This window comes from Gasterosteus aculeatus, chromosome 13, assembly GCF_964276395.1.
Source record: "Gasterosteus aculeatus chromosome 13, fGasAcu3.hap1.1, whole genome shotgun sequence".
Lineage (NCBI taxonomy): Eukaryota > Metazoa > Chordata > Actinopteri > Perciformes > Gasterosteidae > Gasterosteus > Gasterosteus aculeatus.
In genome coordinates this window covers 9,229,829-9,250,825 of record NC_135701.1, presented here as the reverse complement: position 1 = coordinate 9,250,825, position 20,997 = coordinate 9,229,829, and the positions used below count along the sequence as shown (strand labels likewise).

Sequence of the window (20,997 nt, the reverse complement as noted above, 5' to 3'; positions counted from 1 at the left end):
ATGAACATTTCTAGTTAGTAAAAGAAATATTTAAATAGCAGCACCGTGGAATCGTTTTCTCATCATATAACAAATTGTACTTGTCTACTCTTCTTCATGCCTGTAAACTACTCTTTATTTTATTTTTATGGGATTATTATGGGGCATTTTAATGCTTCAGTAGTAAGTACTGTGTTTTGAGATGAGCACCCTCAGCCGTGACGCTTCCTGCTTATCCCGGTTTAACTCCACACGGGTCAGTCCCTTTGCAGGATTCTGGATTATCTGACATCACTGACACGTGACGGCGTCACAGATGCTGCAGCAACAACTTCCTACAGTCTACGGTTGGCAGCTGTTTGACGAACATGTTTCAACACGTGTTACATTTTGTACACTGGACGCTCCAACCATTCGACCCGTGTCGCTCATTCCCTTTCACGTCGCACATTCACACGCTGGATTCCATTTGACATTCCTTTCAGACGTGACAAGCGCGTTGAAATGCCACAACAGCCACTGACTTTCTTTCATTCCCCTCAAAATAAATTCAAGAAGTCAATTTGTGTAATAACTGACAATTTATTATGTGATTTGTTCAGAGCTAAAACTTACAAGGTGTATGCTCTTGATCTTATTTTGACAATATAGCTAATCTTTTTGGGGGGGAAACAACAGTTACGTTATGCAAGATTAATTATGCACAATAGAGGGATAATTTGCAGAAAGTTGATTTTAAGCAGCTCAAGCATTGCAACCAAATGAACAATCTTGCATTGCAAATGTTTAAGTAAGAGATCAATTTTAGCTTCAAAATAGCTTGAAGGCTGACGTCCACGAGCAGTGGTTTGTGATTTAACTGTCAAGCACAATTTCTCCAGGACAGAAACATAGATTGTGGGCAGCTGACATCTTTCTCCTTCAAAACTAGCAACCTTTAAAAAAAACTGACAGCATTGCACTTTAAAGAAAGAAAATGTAGTCTACGGACTGATAATACGCCACAAACAATAGTACGAGTGCAACAAAACAACAAAAATCCTCTACAAAGAAGTTCATTTCTGCTAGCTGCTCTACGTCAGGCTCCTGAAAGACCTGCGATGACTCTTGTTCCCGCGGATCACTTGGTTCTTCCAGCAATCAAATAAGGATTTGCAGTAGAAAAAAAAACAAAGATATGATAGTAATCATCCCATGAAAAATAAGAAATTGTCCCTCAAAGACCTTCATAACCCATAACGCTTAAGCTCACAGAGTACTTTGTAATATCCTCTGGTTTTGTTTTTTTTCTTTAAAAGAGCAATTCATCAACAACGCACAACTTGGAAGGTCAACGGTGGTTTGCAAACGTTGTACACAGGAGCCACTTCGTGACTCAAAGTAACATCTTTCACACTTTTGTCGCGTTTATACCACGTGGGCCCTGAATAGCAAAGGCCAACATGTCATATTCTTTCAATCGGTTTCAAGATGACAGATCCGCCCGGTCGAGGTGTTCGCTCCGCTTGAAAATGTCCCCGAAGACGCAGCATCGCATGTTTAAGCCTTGTGCTAGTTGGAGCAGGTGTTGATGTTCTTGCCGTCGGCGGCGTCCTCCACCAGTGCTAAGTGGTAATCAGTGGAGAGTGTGAAGTGGGACACGCAGCCCACCAAGCCTCCCATGTACTGTCTGTTTGTGTGCAGAGCTATCTCTTTCATGCCACCTTTCGAGGGGAGACACACACACAAATGCAGATATTAAAACCACCGTTTGATTTGCCGTACACACACACGCACACACGCGCACACAAACAGCACTTGTGAGCGCTGAGAGCCACGTACCAACATATAAGGGTCCGTTGATATTGAGTTGTCTCATCTTTCCAGGCGACCTGCCTGTCTTTGCTCCATAGTCATCCACTGTCAGCTTCCCCGACTGCCCGTCCCTAAACAGATAATGAGGTCACTTATAAGTATACAAGCGTGACGGCATTTCACCTTTGTTGTTTTCACATAACAAAAGAAACTAAATCTTAAGCACTTAAAATGACGTCTTTTGATTAATCGGTCGTGGACAAAACAGCAGGTTACCAAATTACTGTATATTTACATATGACATGTTTGTGTCATGTGTAAGGGGTCGATCACTGGGAGAGCACACAATGAGTATTTCAGTTTATTTTAGCTCACTGTTTAGCTCATTCTTTACTGTTTTGATGGATGTACTGAATGTGCAAAAAAAGTAACTTGTTTGCCAATCTGTTTGCATGTAAGCGTATCCAATAGACGAGGAGATGATACGTCCGCTTGTTCTGCTCTCCCCAAGTGATCACAACAAACAACGCACTGCCACTCCTCTACTTGTTGCCAAGTGACACAGATGTTGTGATTACCGCAGTTTCTATTTGACAGGATTTCTTTTTTTTTTTTTAGAGCTTACCTCACAGCTTTGACTCTGTGCCACTTTCCATCGGTGAAGGTCCCGTTGACAGCGACATGAGCCGCACCGCTGCCGAGGTTATAACTGTAGCAACGTGGAAACACACACGAGGAGTGGAGCTGAGTTCACGTTTGCCCGGCGCCGCCCGGATACACCCTGGTTCTCCTCCAGGTCGTGGTCCTGCCAAAGACTGGAGGTCTTTTTTTAGCTCTGCCTGCGCTGGGTGCTTAACGCTCGCTGCCCTCCGGTGGGATCAGCGTCTCTCCCCATCATCCTCATCCTCTTCTTACACTAAACTTTCTTCTCTTGCTAAAATCTGACCTTTTTCCTGCTCGCATCAAAGGGGTAAGCAGGACAGGGAGGACGTAGACACACGTAGCAGGATTGTTTTTTTTCCGTACTGTTTTATGCAAACACTTACCTGAAGATTAGAGCGCCATCCTGAAGTCCCATGGACAGGAAGTCGCTGTTGGGTCTCATTGGACTGTCTCCTCGCCATAGCAACAGGCCGTCCTTGGCCGTGCTCCTAAAGCGCATGAAAAGATTGGTCCTGGACCCGGACACCCTGAGAAGTAATGAGAAATTTACTTGCAAGCGTGATTGACACAAGATTAAAACTTTAAGCACGATATTGTATCTAAATACATTAGAAACCCTGTAAAACTACAAACCTTTTCAGGATATCTCTGTTGTCATACGTCAGGTAACTTCGACCAATGAACTGCGGGATCTCGATGGCTTCGGTAACAGCTGGGGAGAAAGAACATTGTATTTACTTCATAGCGTCACAAGGTGTCAGCGTCTGCAAGTATTTACCGAATCTGTATTAACTAGAAGTCTGAAAACTTACTGTTCAGACAGTAATTCCCACACTCTGAGCAGCGAAAGCATTAAAACAGAAGGAATAGATAACATGAAGGGATTAGGTTCTCCAATGTATCTTTTTGTATTAAATTATATGCTAAGAGAAAACACATCTCAAACTAATCTCTGAGCAAAGGAAAAATAATGGCGCGCGGTTAAAGTCACAAATATAATTAATTATATATAATATATAATGTATATTTACATTATTATATATAATATATAATGTATATTTATATTATTATATATAATATTTTTTTTTTAAACTAAGTATGCCATAAAAATACAGAGTATAAAAAGTATATTTAATGCACCCATAGGGCAACAATAAAAACCTATACGTTGCGGTGTGTAAACCACACATTGATTGGACTTATATGTATATCATCTATCATCTGACACCTTTAATATGTCTGTGGCTCCCCAATCACAAAACACCAGCCTGTGAACTGGCAGTTCTTCTCCTACACGTCATCAATGTCCTATTAACCTCTGGGATGTTCTGACAACTGTTTTAACTGGACAAAACACGCCGCTTATTCTGGATGTTCACCAGGAACACTGAATGAAAAAGACCCCGAAAACGTTACCGTGCTAAAAATAAGAAACAGCAAAAACTGTCCAACTGACCTTTCTGGCAGTGCCTCCCATCATACCCTAGGGGGCAGTCACACTCGTAGCTGTCCCACTTTGGCCTGCACGTCCCTCCGTTGGCACAGGGACTTTCTACACATGGATGAGCTGAATTTGCTAAATTAAACCCACCAGCAGAGCCGGTGGTTATCGGCACGGTGCGGTCGTTGAGAATCAGCTGTCGATGTGAAAAGAAAAGCAAACGACAACGGCGAGAAGGAAGGCGAGGAGGAAAGAAAGGGTATGAAAATCATACATTCCAGACAGAAAGATGATATATGCACCATGAACAAAGTCTACTTAAAATATACGTTTTTCTATTGCTCACCTGTTACCAGTGTGATAGAGATGTAACGAATGACAAACTAATTGTATGGCCGATTGAAAAAAAAAACTTGAAGAAGGGTAATACCTTCTGGATAATTCCTGTGAAGGGCTTCATCACGGCCGCCGTCCTCTTGGTTTTGTCATATTCTGGTACTCCGCCAATATAAAGAGGTGAGCTGCAGTTGATCTGAGTGAAAGCTCCCTTGATAGTAAATCAAACAGAATGATATTTAGGTCGGTGGCTTAGACAAAAGAAACCAAAGAGAGGGTCTTCCGTATTTCACCTAGAGGCCATCAACAGGGTAATTATATATGAAATGGGCATTTATATACAGAGTCAAAGTTCAAGCACCAATAAAGAAAGAATACACACTGCATAATGGGATTCATTTTTGAATGCACCGACCAGACCAACCATCAACCATCACGGCTCCTGATAAAGAAGGCATGAGTGGAAATAGTCAGAAAAAACATCCAGCATCTCAAGGTGAAAGATAATTCATAAAAGCGACTGCCCCCGACCGGAATATGCATTATACATCGATATACAAACGGAAAAGAGGCTTCAACACAGATTAATAAATGAAGAAACACACCTGGGTGTCTGAACAGACATTTCTGGCCAGAATAGTACAAGTTTTTCTTAATAACATACTGTAAAAACTGTATTTTGTTTTTGTCCTGTGAGGTCACATGATGGTATATTAGCAAGGCAAAGCCCAACTTAATGTGTTTAAAGTGGTATCTTTGCAAATGAATAGATGAATTTATGAGGCAGACATTTCTTGATTGAGGCAAATGCAATTTGCAAAAGAGTATGTTGCTTTGCATCTGCCAAATTTGTAAATACGCAGCCCCGCAAAACTTGTCAGTGTACAAAGTAAGTGAGTTTCTTCATCTTTCTGCCGACATATTGCAGCTGTATGCAACAAAGAAAAACCATAATACCTCAGCGATTCCTTCCATTGGTCTCTGACTATCCACCTGAAGGATGCCACTCTTTGCTGTGCGCGACACCCTCAGCTCGTGCCATGTTTCCAGTCCGATCTTCTCCTCGCTCCTGCACCACAGATCATCTCACACATTAAAAGGCCGTCCAGTTAAAATATAAAATGAGAAAGTTGAGGAGGCAGAGAATCGCATGGGAGTGCATCTATTTAACACCTTATCGTAGCTCCTCCAGATCCGCAGTCAAATCTGAACTCTACGTATCCATCCACGAGGTTGATAGCCAGAAAGTCTCCGCTGCCGGCGTCATCGGTGTACAGCAGCGTGCCATCGGGCTTCAGCGGCTGAAACGTCAGCTCGAACTCCATGAAGGACAGATAGCTCTGATAGGACTGAGGCCAGGGGATGACAGCGTACGAAAACACAGTCTCGTTGAAGAGCGGCGAGGACAGGGAGAAGGCTGAGGAGTTGGGAGAGAAGATGGCAAAGAAGAGCGGGAATGAATGAGAGAAGGAGGATTTGGGCCCAGCCGGAAGACGAGGTGTGAGCGTTTCAGATGATTCAGAGTTAAGAGGGGAGGAGGGAAGAGAAAGGGAAGTCCTATTTCGTACTTTGTTAAAAAAGCTGGTCTGATTTTCAATCAATCCCTATCTGCATGAAACAAAATGATCTTCAATCCCACAGATTTTCCTTCATGTTGCGTTCAACCGGTCACACCACAAGAGTGAAGATGAAAGTAGAGTTGACTTACTCTCCTCGCAAAGTGCTCCCCTGAAGCCGAGCGGGCACAGGCAGATGAAGCCATCGGCGCGGTTTGCAAAGCAGACTCCACCGTTGGCACAGCTGACCAGGTCACACATGCTGTCGCTGCACTCACCTTGTGGCGAGGAGAAATTAGGTGGTTACGAACTGAAGAGATAGATTTCTATTGATGTTCTCACACCATAACTTGTATAAATAGACAACTAAATTCAAATGAAGCCTGCTTAATTAGAGGGTAAAATACAGTATAGTTTCCTTCTACTGTGGGTTAGCTGCTCCGAAACAACTTGCCTGAGTAAAACCAGTGCATTATGGGTAACGTGGGTAAAGACCACATACCGCCGGCGGAAGCCAATAAACAGTAACACTGATTGCACATGCCGCATGCGTCACCTATATCAGCTCCACTCAGAGCTCGGCCCACAGGCCAAGGTCGGATGTCAGTTGCCTTGTTGTTGATGGTCAGACTCTGAATGCAGCCAGTAAAGCCACGATTTGTCCCTGTCGCCTTGACCAGCCAATAAGCACTCGGGGATCCACCCACGTACAGCGGCGAGCGAAAAGTGATCTTGGTGTACTGGCCCTGGAGTGGAGAGAACAAAATGTGTAGTGAAAAACAGAAAGGCAGTGATGGATCCAAGCCACAATCATTAAAATGTTTTTTAAAAAAGAAGCTTTTCCATCTTTAAGGATGTCCTATTCTTCGATAAGCCACGTCCAAGCACAAAACCTCTCATCTAACTGTTACATTGTGTAAAGAAAAGGTAATCAGTTCCGTGTGGCATTGTGTACCTGCGAGCGGCCTGATATGGGGGTGTCGTTATCCATACGCAGCCAGCCGCTCATGCCGTCTCTGAAGACGGTGACCGTGTGCCACCGACCGACCGCAACGCGACTCTCGCTGACTATCTGGGCGGCTCCTGTACCGCAGTCAAACCTGAGGGGAGATATTACATGTTAGGAATGAACCTTTCCAAACAGCAAAAACACACATATTGTCTTTTGCTTGTTCTAGTACCTTACTGACGATGTATTGTGCTTACATAGAGCATCTAAACCCATAAGAGAGTCCCTGTTTTCTTCACCTGTAGTGAAGCTTGCCTCGCACCAGAGCCAAAGAGGTAAAGTCTCCACGTCCGTGTTCATTCTCTCCACAGTAGAGCAGCAAGCCATCGTCAGATTCTGCCTGCACCACGGAGAGACTGTTTGAAGCGCTTCACCGCAGCCAATGACAAAAACAACTGGGGACAAAACAAAGGTGCTTTACCTTGAACTCGAAAGAGATCTGAAATGTCTGGAAAGAGTTTTTCAAGGGTTCAAAGGTCATGTGAGAGTACCCAAAGAACCTTGGAAAGTTCACAGGTACCGCTGAAAAAGGGATGAAACGCTGATAAATTGTGGAGATTGAGACACAAACGGTTGACGCGTTAGACATTTTCACTGTTATTCGTAGTCGTGAAAGGGGTAAAGAGAGGGGGCGGCGTGCAGTGGCCATTGGATTTGAACCTGGACCGCCACAGACACCTTGGCACAGGAGATGCCCGCTCGAGCAGGTCAGATACCACAAAAAGCTGGTACCCAACTAGGCTTCTCTCACCGTCGGAGCAGGCGTCCCCTCTCCGTCCGAGGTTACAGTGGCAGCGCGAGCCCCCGCCGTCGTAATCGCTGAGACAGAAGCTGTCGGGGGGGCAAACAGTGTCGTCGCAGGTCAGCGCATACAGCCGGGGAACCTCACCTTTCCAGGGGGACGTGGGCGGCGTGGTGGTGGACAACGGGACGCTAAGGTGGATCACAGGAGTTAGGATGATACGTTTTAGTGAGAAAGATGTTCAGAGCAATGCAGGAGTACCGCATTTAAGAATTGTGATTTTCTTCTTGACACCCCTAATTTCTCCTCCAGAGGCAAACTTCTGTAAATGCAGGACTTTACTCCTGTAGTGAAGTTTCCTCAAAATAAATAAGCAGGAATCTGGGTGAGATTGAGGGGTACGTCTTACCCGTTGGTGGTCAGTGGGGCAGCAGTTGCGGTGTCATTAGTGACACCGGGCTTTGAGGTGGTTGAGAAAATCCGACCTGGAGAATCTGGGAAGGTGGGCGAGTTGGTGGAGGAAGCTGCAGCGGCAGTAACGTTGGGAGCCATGGTGTTCATGCGGTAAACAACGTTGCGACCCGACGGAGGATCCGGGCGGGAACGGAGCTGGGACTTCCTGTTGTCCTTTGATTGATTGATACCTGGGAATGGCTTCAACTAGAAGAGGATGATGGTTTGTAAGATTCAATTAGCCTAAAATGTGTCACTGTCCTTCTGTGGTGTGCAGTAACCCACCTCTTCAATAAAGACATCATAATCAGAATCATCAAGGTCGAAGCCATCTTCGTCTTTGATCCTTGAATCTGTGATGTAGCGGCCGTAATCACCACTGCCAACATCTGATGCGCCTGTTCACAATGTCACACATACTGGATGGTCAGTACATGTTTGTTACAGTTCAAGGGCAGATATAACAGATACATGAGGACTGCAGTGGGGTGGTTGAAGGGTGAAACAAAGGTAGTTGAATAATGAAACAAGTCAACATTAGATTTGATTCAGATTATCAAAGCTATCGCTGCTTTAAACATGTAGGTGAAGCCGCTGAAACACATGAAAGTGGCTGCTTTCATACAATCAGGAGTGACATTGGCTTTTGACACAATTTGTCCTTTGTTTTGTGTTCCAAACCTAACAGAACTTGAAATTGATCCAATGGATCAGCAGCCTAATTGTTAAGTACGTGCTCCTAGTTTCTGCTTGAAGAACAGCCGCCTCAGGAGGGACGTTTATCACCACAAAATGACCTCAAAATGACAATGAAACACGTCCCCGACAACAAGCAACAACAGTGTCAAATTCATAGGAGAGAGGCACAGATGAAGTGACTGGAGGGTGACGCCCGAGTCCTGGTTATGAGGACGTAACAGTAGTTCACTGATGCCGTGTCACAGGCGCTGGATAGAAGTAACAGCTTCTGTCTGCAAGTGCCGATGCTGCTGAAACGCGCCTCCCAAATACGCGGCGGCAGCTCATGATGTTCAAACACAAAGCAGTGAATGCTGTGAGCACAGCAATACCGACAAATATGATTTTTAATGATCAGACTTTTGATACGTTCATAGTTATTGAATAATGTTTCACGTTTTGGTAGGTATAAATAAAAGGCCTTAGGTAGCATATATAATGACTCTTAAGATGCTCGTGTTCTATGAATTACCTACTTTGCCATCCACCATTCCTTCACAAAGCTTCATCTATGCTAAATTCACAACATCCCCTACCTCTCGTCTCCTTCACACACCTCCCCACCTGCAACATCAAATACTGCATGTTTAACAGGTGAGGAAATTGGAATGTATTAAGTTGCGGAAAGCAAACCCTTAAGACAAAACAAAGATCTGAATGGATGCCGAGATTTAAAGTGCTAATTAACACGGCCTAATGACAGTAAATCCTGGATACGGAGAGCTGGCGTACAGAGGGGGAATGTCCAAAAAAGCCCTTAACAATCTAAGCTTCTGTTGTGTAACGATCCCCCTCAGTCCATCCCACACCACACGCACACACACACACACACACACACACACACACACACAAAGAACAGTCACAGAGAGCAACAAGAAAAGTATGTCAGTCAGTCAAGCCCACCCCTGCTGTTTGCTCAAGCAGTGGTGCATTGTGTGCATGTGTGTGTGTGCGTGCGTGCATATGCGTGTGTGTGTGTGTCTGTGAATGTGCATCCATCAGGCGTGTGGATGGGCAGGGAAGGGGTCTGGCATCCCGTCGTTAATCCTGTCTGATGAGACTCGGGCGTAACCCGCTTTCATCCCCCGCTAAGAATCCACGCTGGTCTCTCTCTTGGTTTCTGTCCGTCTGTCCGTCTCCCTCGGATTCCAACTGGCTCATTTATCGCCGTTTCGTGTAACTCTTGAACATTACCTCCCTTTCATGTCCGTCTTTCTGCCTCCATCTCTGAGCAGTGCAGGACGTGATTCCATCAGAGTAGCTCACAAACAATTTGACAGCCAACAATGCGCGTGAAGCCGGCTGCACACACACGGCTTTCCGAAGTCAACCGAGCAGTTTGGAGGTCACAGAAACAGAGCGCCCGGATAATGTGATTGTGTCTACGTGGCTGTTTGGTTTTAATAGTCATATCTAGACACAATCCTAAACCCTGATCTGCACAGAAATTCACTCACACACAGAATATAATTATTATTTGATTTAAATAGTCCTTCATTCGTTTAAGGCATTTCCGATAATGCATGTGTGCACAGCTGTGCTACACACCTGTGTGAAATAGTGTGTGTTTGTGTGTTTTAATATCAATCAAGCCTGGTCAACCCCCCCCCCCACACACACCCCTCACCAGCAGCCGACCACATAAAAAATACTAAAGTAAATGATTCCGTTGCTCTACATGTCCATCATGCGAGGCTCCACTGACACACAGCCAGGTGCTGTCCCACATTCAAGTCAAACAGTGCTGCTCTTTTCTAAATTAATGCTATAAATTGAATTTTAAGAAATTAGGTGGAAGAAAATACTATAATATTCCATAATAGCTCAAATTTTATATTTTAATTTTGAAAGGTCAACTAAGATCTGAGAAAAGGCAAAACATGTTGATATGTTAAAGCTTTAGGCAAGTTGTATTTATTTTAAACTGTTAGTAGTAAATTTGAGTGAACATTTGAATGTGAAAAATGTATTTTTGTTACAATAACCTTGGCAATGGAACAAATGAGCACAGTTTGTTTTGTTCTGTGTGGGTGTATCGTCGAAACTAAACTGAAACTGACTTGGTTTTGAAATGTGGTTGGAACAAGAACAGCACGCGAGAGGAGACGAAGCCGCCACATCGCCGCTCAGCCTTACCGAGAGTGCGCACGGGGATGTTGATGTGGCTGGGGGGGCTCACTCCGTGCACGTTGGCCGCCCTGACAACAAACTGGTACTCAGTTTCCGGTAATAGCCCCTTCAAAACCATGGAGTTGGTCTCTATGGGCTCACGGATGTACGTCCACTCTGTATCCATTTCCGGCCTATGGAAAAAGGTATGAAAATGCATTATTTACTGAGCTATATTTGGTGTCACAGATGACAGACAACAGCATATAATACGAAAAAGCATTGTGCCATTTACGACACTTCTTGCTGGTAGAAGAATATTATTACTTTGTAAATCAACAAATCCAACCAGAGGCGTCTCTGTGGTTTAGTGAGTGATTTAAGGGGTCAAGGAACAAATTGACCCTAAATGATTTTATTATATACATTATTTACTACATTATACAGTATAACATTGCACAAAAGTGCTCTTTAAAAGATCTTTTTTTTGTTAATATCTTCAGACAAAGATTATCATTCTCAACACATCTTCAAACACATTGTTTTGAGGATAATGACTGTTTTGTGTTGCCATGAATATCTGCAATTGCAAGGAATACAATTACAACAGCGAGTGATTTCAAAAATGCCAAATCACTTGAGATGTTTTTTTTCATTCTTTCTATGTTAGTATTGTTGAGGCCCTTTAAGTCTTAAAAGTATTTTCTGCTTTTCATCAGAGCGTAGTTTTGAAAAGTTGAGAAAAAAAAGCTCAATCATGAACTCCTGAGCTCTATTTTTTTCTGGCTATCATCTCCAGCCTCCATCTCCAGTTGCCATATTAATGTGATAATTCTGGACGCCTGGAGCCACAACTATCTATTGAATGGAGTCATCTTCACCGCCGATCAATGTCTCTCTTCAGACAGCCCTCGTTTGAAGTAAGGGGTGAAATATTTAGCTCCGAAATGGCCCTTTTGTGTCGAAAATGCCCCTGCATGCACAAACAGACTGTGATTCATGTCTGCTCTGTCACAGTTCGTGACAGTTTCTCTGCCTCCGTCTCTTTCTTTTTGTCTCTTTCTCTTTGCTCAGTTAAGGAATGTTAACTGTGCACCACAAAGCTTGCGTCCTCTTGCATCTTTTCTTATTCTTACTTGCTTTTTAAATTCTTATCGGGTACTTGTAAAATAGTATCTGCCTATTTCATTTGTTTCAGACACATAATGATAATAATCCATGCAACTTAACTCAGACTTCCTTGACATTGTAGCTGAGGACCCATCTGGACAATAGAGGTCCTTTATGTGTGTGAGTTTCTGAGTGTGTTTTGTGTGTGTGAGGCTGCACACCACAAGACTTCTTGTGTCTCCATGAATCCTCATGTCACAGCACAAATGGTTGAATAGGAAAGACCTTTAAAGGCCTCAGGAAATCACAGCAATGTAACGAGGGAGGCTAAATGTGCAGCTACACATGCCACACGTGTAAACGTCTGTAAAGAACTCGTGTATGAGTGTGAATGCTGGTGATGATAAACATCGATGCGAGGGGAAACATTTAGCCTGCTAGCACCACTAATGTTTCCAAACGTTTGTAGAAATCTAGGCTAGCCTGCTGTTTTATTTACTAAGCTAAGTAAACCAGTTTCTTTGCATCTCGTAATCTGCAAGAAAGTGTAACTGCATTTCCCAAAACTATTTATTTCACACCTTGATTTAAATGGGTGCAGTATCACAACTCTGCACCATTTTCCAAATTGAAACCTTGGCACATTGACTAAAACTTTGATGCTTGGCCCCACAACACACATTTGTAATCATTAAGTCATCAAGCAACCTGTGTAGACATAGAAGATGAGGAAGTATTGTTCTAGGGGAATATCTGACGGTTTATAAATTAAGAGAATGAACAAGAAGATAACAGCCAGTGATGGAACGTGACTTTTATCTCAGGCCTATTCTCTAGAGAATAGGCCTGGACAGGCCGTGGATCCCTCTCCACGGGCTGGGTTGATGGCGTTTGCACGTGTGACCTTGGTGTAATTCAGTGCAAATGACCTGTGCACATAAGCCTGCGTGAGTGTTTGCAGCAACACTGAGCTGGTGGCGTTTCATGAACATTCAGCTTCAATTACTAGCGTTTGGGGGTTGATCACCAAACTGACCTGATGTAAGCCACCAGGAAGTGGAGGACAGGTGCACTTCCCTCGTTCTCTCCTTGTTGCCATGACAACGCCAGCTCGGTGTCAGATACAGCCATGACCACAGGCTGAGTGGGGGGCGACGGGGGCATGCACTTGTCTAGCGGAACAGAAAAAGAAATGTAATTCAGTTAAAGACGTTACCAACGCTGCGTTGGCAATGACGGCGGTAGAATGGATCCCTACTACTCACATATTCTTACCGTGTGAGGCGGTGCCGATGTCTCTGGGCATGCTGGGTCTCCCCTCCCCCGCCCAACCATACGCTCCCACAGTCACCCGGTACTTGGTGTTTACTTTGAGGTTACCGATGTCCACGTCCTTGAAGACGGCATACGGGGGAGTGGGTGTAGAGGTAAAAATATTAATTAGAAAATAAATTAAGCACAAGCGTATAAGCAATAATGGTTCGAGGGTGAGAGAAAATACAAGGGGCCATATGAAAGAAGGAGAGATGTTGGGAGAAGAATGGGGAGACGACAAAAGTGGAAAGTAAATACATATTGATGTTGAGCAAGAAAGTACTGACCCGGTTTAATTTATTTTTAAAAAGGCTAAATGATACTCACAAAGCTGGCTTGTCCATCAAATTGCCCCTTTAGAGAAAAAAGCAACAGAAGTACATACTGTTAGTATGAGATGATATCAAGATTTTATGATGTATTTAATGATCATTGTCGACAAACACTAAAGGCTATAGGTGTATTTTAAATAAAATAATGCACCAGTCCCCCATGTCAAAGTAGCCATTAAAAAAAAGAAATAAACAGGCTATAGGTTTAAAGTGCAGTATAAAGTACAGGTTATAGTTTTTGGAAAACAATGGAACAGAGAAATGAAAAGTACTGGACTACTAAAATAATACTTATTAATAGGATCCGTTTGTTGTCGTCTCGTGGGATTTGTTGGCTGTAAAAAATTGATTGAGATTGCCAGCTTCATTTTGTTGTTGTTTTTCTTTCCTATTTTTAGGGATAATGGTTGCTTTTGCACTAATAAATCAACACTGCAAACAGCTGATATTTCCATTATTCACAAAATTGTAGGTTAAAGTTTACGTGATGATTATAATAGAAATATTCTACGGTGTTTACCACTGATTTCCAACATAGAGTTGCACATTTAAAAGCCAGTGTACTCACAGTGGTCAGCATGTCCAAGCTGAGAGGCACCTCCATCAAAGACTCTGTAGCCATTGGACGGCCATTCCTCATCTCTGTGTAGAAGACCTGAAAAACACACACACAGTCAAAAACGCATACAAATACATATTGACTGCAAAGGTCTCAGATTCATCACTACAGCCATTTGTGGCTCTAAGCTTTCTAAAATGAGAAATTCCTTTTATCTTCCATTATTAAGTCACAGCCTTGATAAAGCAAAAATTGCCTGATTAGGAGGAAATACTGTGAGGGATCAGGATTATCAGGATTTTTTACTTTTTTAAGTGATTGGCCAAATGAACGCACATGCGTATCAACAGGTCGCAGGGAAGCGAGCCGACTAATCCTCTTAGTACAGACATATGGTCATAAGTAGAGTACACTCATACCGATCCACGCTGTGTTAATGTTTGACTCAAAACAAAACCAAAGAGAGGAAGAAAGGGTGGTAGGAAAGAAGGAGGAAAGTAAAGGAGGAAACTGGGTTATGATATGGCTTGATATTCCATTCCAAAATAAATTTAAAAATGCAACAAAAATAAAAAGCCTGGACAATTAAACATTCTGATCAATATAACGTAAGTATCAGTATATACGCATATCAGTAAATTTCTATCAAGAATAGCAAATCCCACTTTAGTGGCCGAAGCCCAGCGTGGAGCAAAACATGTGCTCAAGACACTAAAATAAAGATGTTTGACCTTCACAGCAAATGTTGCTCCATAAAAGCCCTTCATTTGGCAGGGAAAGGTTTTCCATCAAAACACCAGACATTTAGTTGTGTCAATCTGGCCCTCAAGGCCGTCTTGCTGGACATGGTTTGGTTTGACGGGCACTTTAAAAGCAGGGGGGGGGGGGTGTCGGTACCCAAACACGGCCACAGCTTGCACAGGGCCATTTAGTCATCTTTATGTTTACCGGATTGAAGAGCTATTATTTTATCTTCTGGTTTTAAAATGTAATTTTCTCCTCTTTTTTTCGATTGTTTTTACTGTTTCCAAACGGGCGGTGCTGCCTCAGCAGTTCTTTAAATGTGCGGGTGGTATCAGACAAACCTTAATGCAAACTGTAGCATCTCACCTTCAGAATATCATGAACAATATGTTAAATACTGGAGGAGATGGAGAATACATGTGCTTCAGTAACCCATTAGATGTGTCATTGAGTCTGACCATTCAAATAGAAATGAAACAATCACATATATCATGGCTACTTGAACCTTGTATCCAGTGATGGTGCTAACGTGTCGCCGGGGCATCTTCCATCGCACACTGAAGGCGGTGCAGTTGACTGTCTCCAGCTGGATGTCTAGCGGAGGACTCAGGCGATCTGGTTTGTACAAAGACACGCAGAGATGATCAGTGAGGGCAAAAGACGATATAAAGACAGAAGATGAAGTAAATGTGTCACTGTGACAGGTTGCAGCTAGAAGCTCTTTGTTCTTAGCAGGGAAACAAGTTCAGAACCAGACACGATTGATGTTATATTTACATGGCAGTTTAGGGCCAATATTTACAGAATGATCAAATCAATCTTTTATATTTATATCAGCATACAGATTCAATACAAATTCAACTGGATAAAGCTTAAACCTTTTCAATGTTACACGTCTCAGAGGTAAATATGTGGCTTGTAAATATCATGAACCTACAAAATTTTCTCTCCCAGCTTTACAGTATTTTACAATCTTGTTTTTTCTTTTTTTGCCCACCAGTCTAGTTCTCTCTCACCTCTCTCATTAGCAGTTTCTTTAGCAGTAGGGGACTGATAAAGCTGTTAAGCGCACCAAACAAAGAACAGCTGAGGAGTACAGTGAAGCTTTAGATATTTCACATTGAAATAGTGTTGGTGGACTGCAAAACCCACCGAAACCGTTAAACGCAACTCTAAATGAAGGCCTATGTTTCAAAGTATACATTCATCAATGCAAACACTAATGTCTAATGTTTCTCATGCCACAGTTGGCGGTTCAATAAAGACGGAAAAGAAGAAAACACCTTTTGAGGACACAGGATAATATGAACACACCTCACTCTATATTTCACCTTGTAGTCTTTAAAGAATGACCAGCGGACCCTTTGAAATGGCGTAACCAGGAAAATAAATATGACACAATATCTAATATCACCCAACTCTGACTTCAAATGTCATTATTTCCATGGTTGCATCAGTGGGTGCTCGTCTGACACTTCAAGAAAATGTGATTGCACCTCCAGTGCTCAACTATGGCACAAAAAGCCTCTTATGAACAAAATAGAAAGGGCTGTGGAGGTGTAGCTCATCAACACTACCTGGTGTTAATGAAGAAAAATGAACAGATAACGACCCTTATAGAGTAGTAGACATGCATCTCATGTCCTAACATTTGCTTTTCGTCTCGCGTCTCCCTTCTTCTGCCTCCCATGCCGACCTCCCGAATCCTTTCAACAGCTATTCTGCTTCTTTTTCCTACTCTTATTTGAAACCCTTTCTGCGTGCCTCGCTCTTCCAACCGAGCGGGTAATCCAATAAGTCAGCTGAATTCCCTGATCATCCATATCTCCCCAGGGGTGCGGACCGGCGAAGGTACGGGTGAGCTGAACTCAACAGATCGAGGGGCCACTTCTACCCGGTCAATACGGCGCATGTGGGTACACGGGTCGGGCCGGGTGCAAACCTCTATGATACACTGGAGCCCACTGATAAGGAAAAGGCCACGGGAGGCCCAATCGTCAGGACGCCATGCACTTTCAAGCCATCGTGATAAAGCACACCTGAAATTGCTCACACAGACAGCGAAGAGCATATGTCGATTTTCCACACCCACCCAGCACGTAAGTACGGCAGATTAGAAAACTGCCATGGTCGCCCACTTCCACAGTTCTGTGATGTTTTCGCTGAAATGACTCGTTGCTCTCTAAATCCGTCACAGTCAGGACGGCTGGAAGGACTCGATCACGGGGAGGCGAGCGGAGTGGTGCGGTTTTGATGATTTATTAAGAGGAAAGCAGCTCAACATCGAGATGGCGAATCCAATCAAAACAGAAACGCTACGACAAGAAGCTAATATCTGTTTAGTTTTAGTTCACGGTCAACGGTCCCTCCCAGTACCGATTCAATTCATTTTGTCAGTTATGGGGCCTTGTTTCAACTGGCATTAAGTGTTAAGTTGATGAGAGCTTTGAAGGAGTTTCAAGCAGCGTTTGTGTTGGTATTTCAATACTTCACTTTAATACCACTCTAATAATTAAAAGGAGGCTCTCAACGTTGTTGCTCGCGCTTGATCAACAACGGCCCAATGTTGAGATTCCTTCTTGCAGACACAAACACCTGCTCTATCGCTCTGATTCCATAACACCACTTTCAGCCAGTCAAGTTGAAGCGATGCTCTTTCCAGGTCTGAGTCATCCTGAAGTGATCACTGAGACACATGCTGCTATGCTGCCCTTCAGCATGGCTTGGGTAATAATCTATAAACCCTATCGAGTCGGAAAGGATGAAGTGTGAAATATTGTCTCCTGTTGGTTATCTTTTCCTTTTCCAAACACTATTGTCTGCTCCGATTGACGGGATAGAAATGGTTTAATTTACCATAAAAGGCATGATTTTCATGACAATTTAATACGTCTAGAACTAGCTCACTGTAAGTGCGAGCTACTGAATGATTCCATAAATAATTCAACGACTTATTCTAACCGGGGAGAGAGCTGTCGAAACCCTGAAAAGGTAAGACCACCTTGGGGAGAGACGCCATTCAGACTCATTCCCCGTACAACCAGTTTTGTTGTTTAAAAGGCCGACGTGATTCAACTGGACATCCAGCCCTGCCTCTAAAGAAAAAGAGTGAAAAGCCTCAAAACAAAATAAAAAAACCAGTGCAAATGTCCCTCGAAGTCATAACGACAGAACTGCCGACATCCTCTGCTTAGCAAACCAAACTGTGAGTTTCCTGACAGACAGATAGTTAGAGCGTTACAGCCGGTGGGTCTGAAAGTCTCACAGCCAAACACAGACAGACAGCCAGAGAAAAGGAAGTGATGGAAAGAGGGAAAGCGGAGGTAAAGGGAAGAAACGTGGATGGAAAAAGTGTTCTGGGTGACAGAATCAAAGACGGGAGGGAGACAGAAGACACTGTGGTGATGAAAATACAACATGGAGGGATTTATAGGCAGCACATTAACATGAATGGGCTCTCGATCTGGTCTTTCTTTCTTTGGCAAATATTTACATATAAGAAAATGTGTTAAATATTTGGATTTTTTGGTAATCAACAGAAACAATGTGTTAAGTCGTGCCCTGCCCCGCCATGAAACTTATGTCAATTTAATTTACTTCATTTGTAGCTCACCGATTATGGTTAATGTGCAGTTCTGCACTGCTCATCAGTGGCTAAAAAGCACCTTGTAATGAAGGGACTGCATGGCGACACATTTCTTTAATAATGACTCTATATAAAAACAGGTGGAGAGATAATGATGGGGTGTTTTTTATAACTTAAAGTTCATGTTTTCCACCTTTTGTTGCCATCGAGAAGGTTAAAGACTTTTAAAATCACTTGGATTGTTGTGAATGAATGCTAAAATATGATACGTGTCATTTGATAACATAAATGTGATGTCACAAAGTGTAAAAGATGGCTGTCGAATTATATAAATCGAAATATTGGCAGAAGCTAATGCTGTCCCTATCCACAACATTTAAAAATATTATAATTGTTACTATTATTTGATCTGTGTCAGCATAGGAAAAGTAAAAAATGGGTCAGTGGGTAAAAACTCACCAGATCTCCGAGCATTTGATCTTCTTGCACAAAAGCAAACGCTAGCTGTGCATATTGCAAAGAGAAGTAAGTATAAAAGACTCCTCTCTTTACATGTAGATTCCATGTCTTCTTCCGGTCACAAGTTTAAAACGCTCAAATGGACATTTCATCACACATTCAGACGTTCCGGTGTCTGCAAATGGAGCTTAACCCCTTTGTTGATAAAAGTTTTCCCTGATAAAAAAAATATTCCTTATCCAGCTTGAAGCGCAAATGCCGTCCGAAGACAGTGAAAGACGGAAGCGCGCAGCTACGGGACACTGATGAGATTACACTCTGCAAAAGATCAGTGGGCTGGACACGCGGACGCGATAGCGCCCCGACTGACAGCTACCGGGCGCGCGCAAAGGCGATGGAGAGGGATTCGCGCGTAACGCGCAACGACTAAAACAAATCAACACTGGGCACGGATCTTTTGTTGTTGTTGTTGTTGTTGTTTTTTTATTTCTCGTGAATCTCGCCCTCGCGTCGCGCCGCGCGCTCTGCGTCTTAGACCCCGGTTGAGATGGACAACGAAGAGCGGGCAACGTGGGGCCATTTAGAGCTAAGAGGATAACGAGCCTCTAATCCGCACACTGGACACAGATGGAGAGCATGCCTATGGCGAGGAAGCAGGGGACAACAGACACTACTGTGCGTGCATTCAACAATGACCAGGATGCGAAACAATGAATCCATTAATCGACCCCCCCCCCCCCCCCCCCCCCCCCCAGAGCGCTTGTTGTTGGCATTAATATGTGACTGCAACTGCCCGGCTGATTAAGTGATCTGTGCTGTCTCAAAGACACAAAGAAGCAAAGTTTGCAGGAGAGCGTGGGTCAACTCACACACGCGTGCACGCTGTGACGTGCACGCGTGTGTGTGTACAGAGAGAGCAGTGTTTGCAGGAGAGCTGAGCCAAATCATCAGATGCATTCTTATTGTGAAGGAAGGTCAAAGAGGTAGAGGACTCAACAACGGTGCCAGGCACTTTTAATACTGATCGAGTTCATTTTATTAGTCAAAGTCTGCAAGGGATTTGGTGAAAATTCAATTCAGAATGTCCTGCACCTAATCAGCTTCAAACAATGCTAAGTAGACGTGATACACGGATACAATTTTATTACATTATGTTATGTTGGATTAGACATTGTAGGATAAAAATCTGACCACCTGCAGGTAACATTTGTCATCATCTCATCTACTTACGCCTCATTTTTTAAGTCAGCTATATTCTACTTTCATACAAAGCAATATGAAAAATTCAATAACTACTCAGGCCATCAATTTGCTCAAAATAAAAGAATATCCTTTTATCTAATTCTGATCCAACACAGCCTTGGTAAGACCGAATGTCATTCTTCTTCCTGCTGTGCCGAGTACCTTGTGTAGCTTCGCATGTTCACTATTCTCATTGTTATAATGACCTGAGTGGTGCAGCAGCACAGATCATACTCATTAATCATAACCACTCTGACGTTACCATAGATGTGGGATATTAGGACATAGAAGGTGATTATGAGACTGTACAGAATATCATTTCATCGAGGTTTTGACGTGACAGCTCTTATATTTCCATACGACTGTGTTTTAATTGTAAATTGCTGCATTTACTTTTTAAAAATTTGCCACGTGTTCACACGCACACACTGACACAGACACACACGTGCAAAGAGTGAGATATCATCACTGTTTCAGAGGACAAGGGGAAGCTTGCTCTATGGAAAATTTTCCTACATCTTTAGCATTTTCTTTTTCTTAAGTATTCCCTTTGTGGAATCCAATTACGCGACAGGAATCTAAGGTCAATATGCCCATAAAACACCCTCTTTTATATTTCACTAAGGTCCAGGAAATCCCTTTAAGTAATAACTGACTCTGTGATGATGGTCACTGGGCTGCAGGAATGGGAAGCTCACTGGTTCCACCTTCTGGACAAACACAAACAGTTTAAAAACAACAATGACCTGGAGAGCCGAGTCAAGCCAAGTAAGTCCTCTATGCTCACATAACATTGACAAGCTGACAAACGTATCTTTCATATTTGCGATA

The 20,997-nt window shown here is 43.1% G+C and overlaps 1 protein-coding gene across 2 annotated transcripts; it reads right to left on the bottom strand.

Moving 5' to 3' along the window:
* Positions 1-541: 541 nt before the first annotated feature.
* On the bottom strand, positions 542-19,470 carry egflam (EGF-like, fibronectin type III and laminin G domains). 2 transcript variants are annotated; one of them, XM_040196414.2, is made up of 25 exons: positions 18,925-19,470; positions 15,385-15,494; positions 14,145-14,231; positions 13,572-13,598; positions 13,206-13,323; positions 12,967-13,102; positions 10,848-11,014; positions 8,259-8,371; positions 7,930-8,180; positions 7,530-7,711; positions 7,200-7,300; positions 7,018-7,118; positions 6,725-6,869; positions 6,326-6,515; positions 5,922-6,047; positions 5,387-5,630; positions 5,171-5,282; positions 4,308-4,424; positions 3,893-4,073; positions 3,249-3,272; positions 3,070-3,148; positions 2,820-2,963; positions 2,399-2,482; positions 1,801-1,904; positions 542-1,682 (listed from the first exon to the last, which is right to left on the bottom strand). In XM_040196414.2, the coding sequence occupies exons 1-25, from the start codon at positions 19,028-19,030 to the stop codon at positions 1,531-1,533; spliced, it is 3,201 nt and encodes a 1,066-aa protein (XP_040052348.2). In that variant the 5' UTR covers positions 19,031-19,470; the 3' UTR covers positions 542-1,530. The 2 variants fall into 2 exon arrangements, with proteins under 2 accessions (XP_040052348.2, XP_040052349.2); XM_040196415.2 differs by lacking the exon at positions 3,249-3,272.
* Between the last annotated feature and the right edge of the window lie 1,527 nt (positions 19,471-20,997).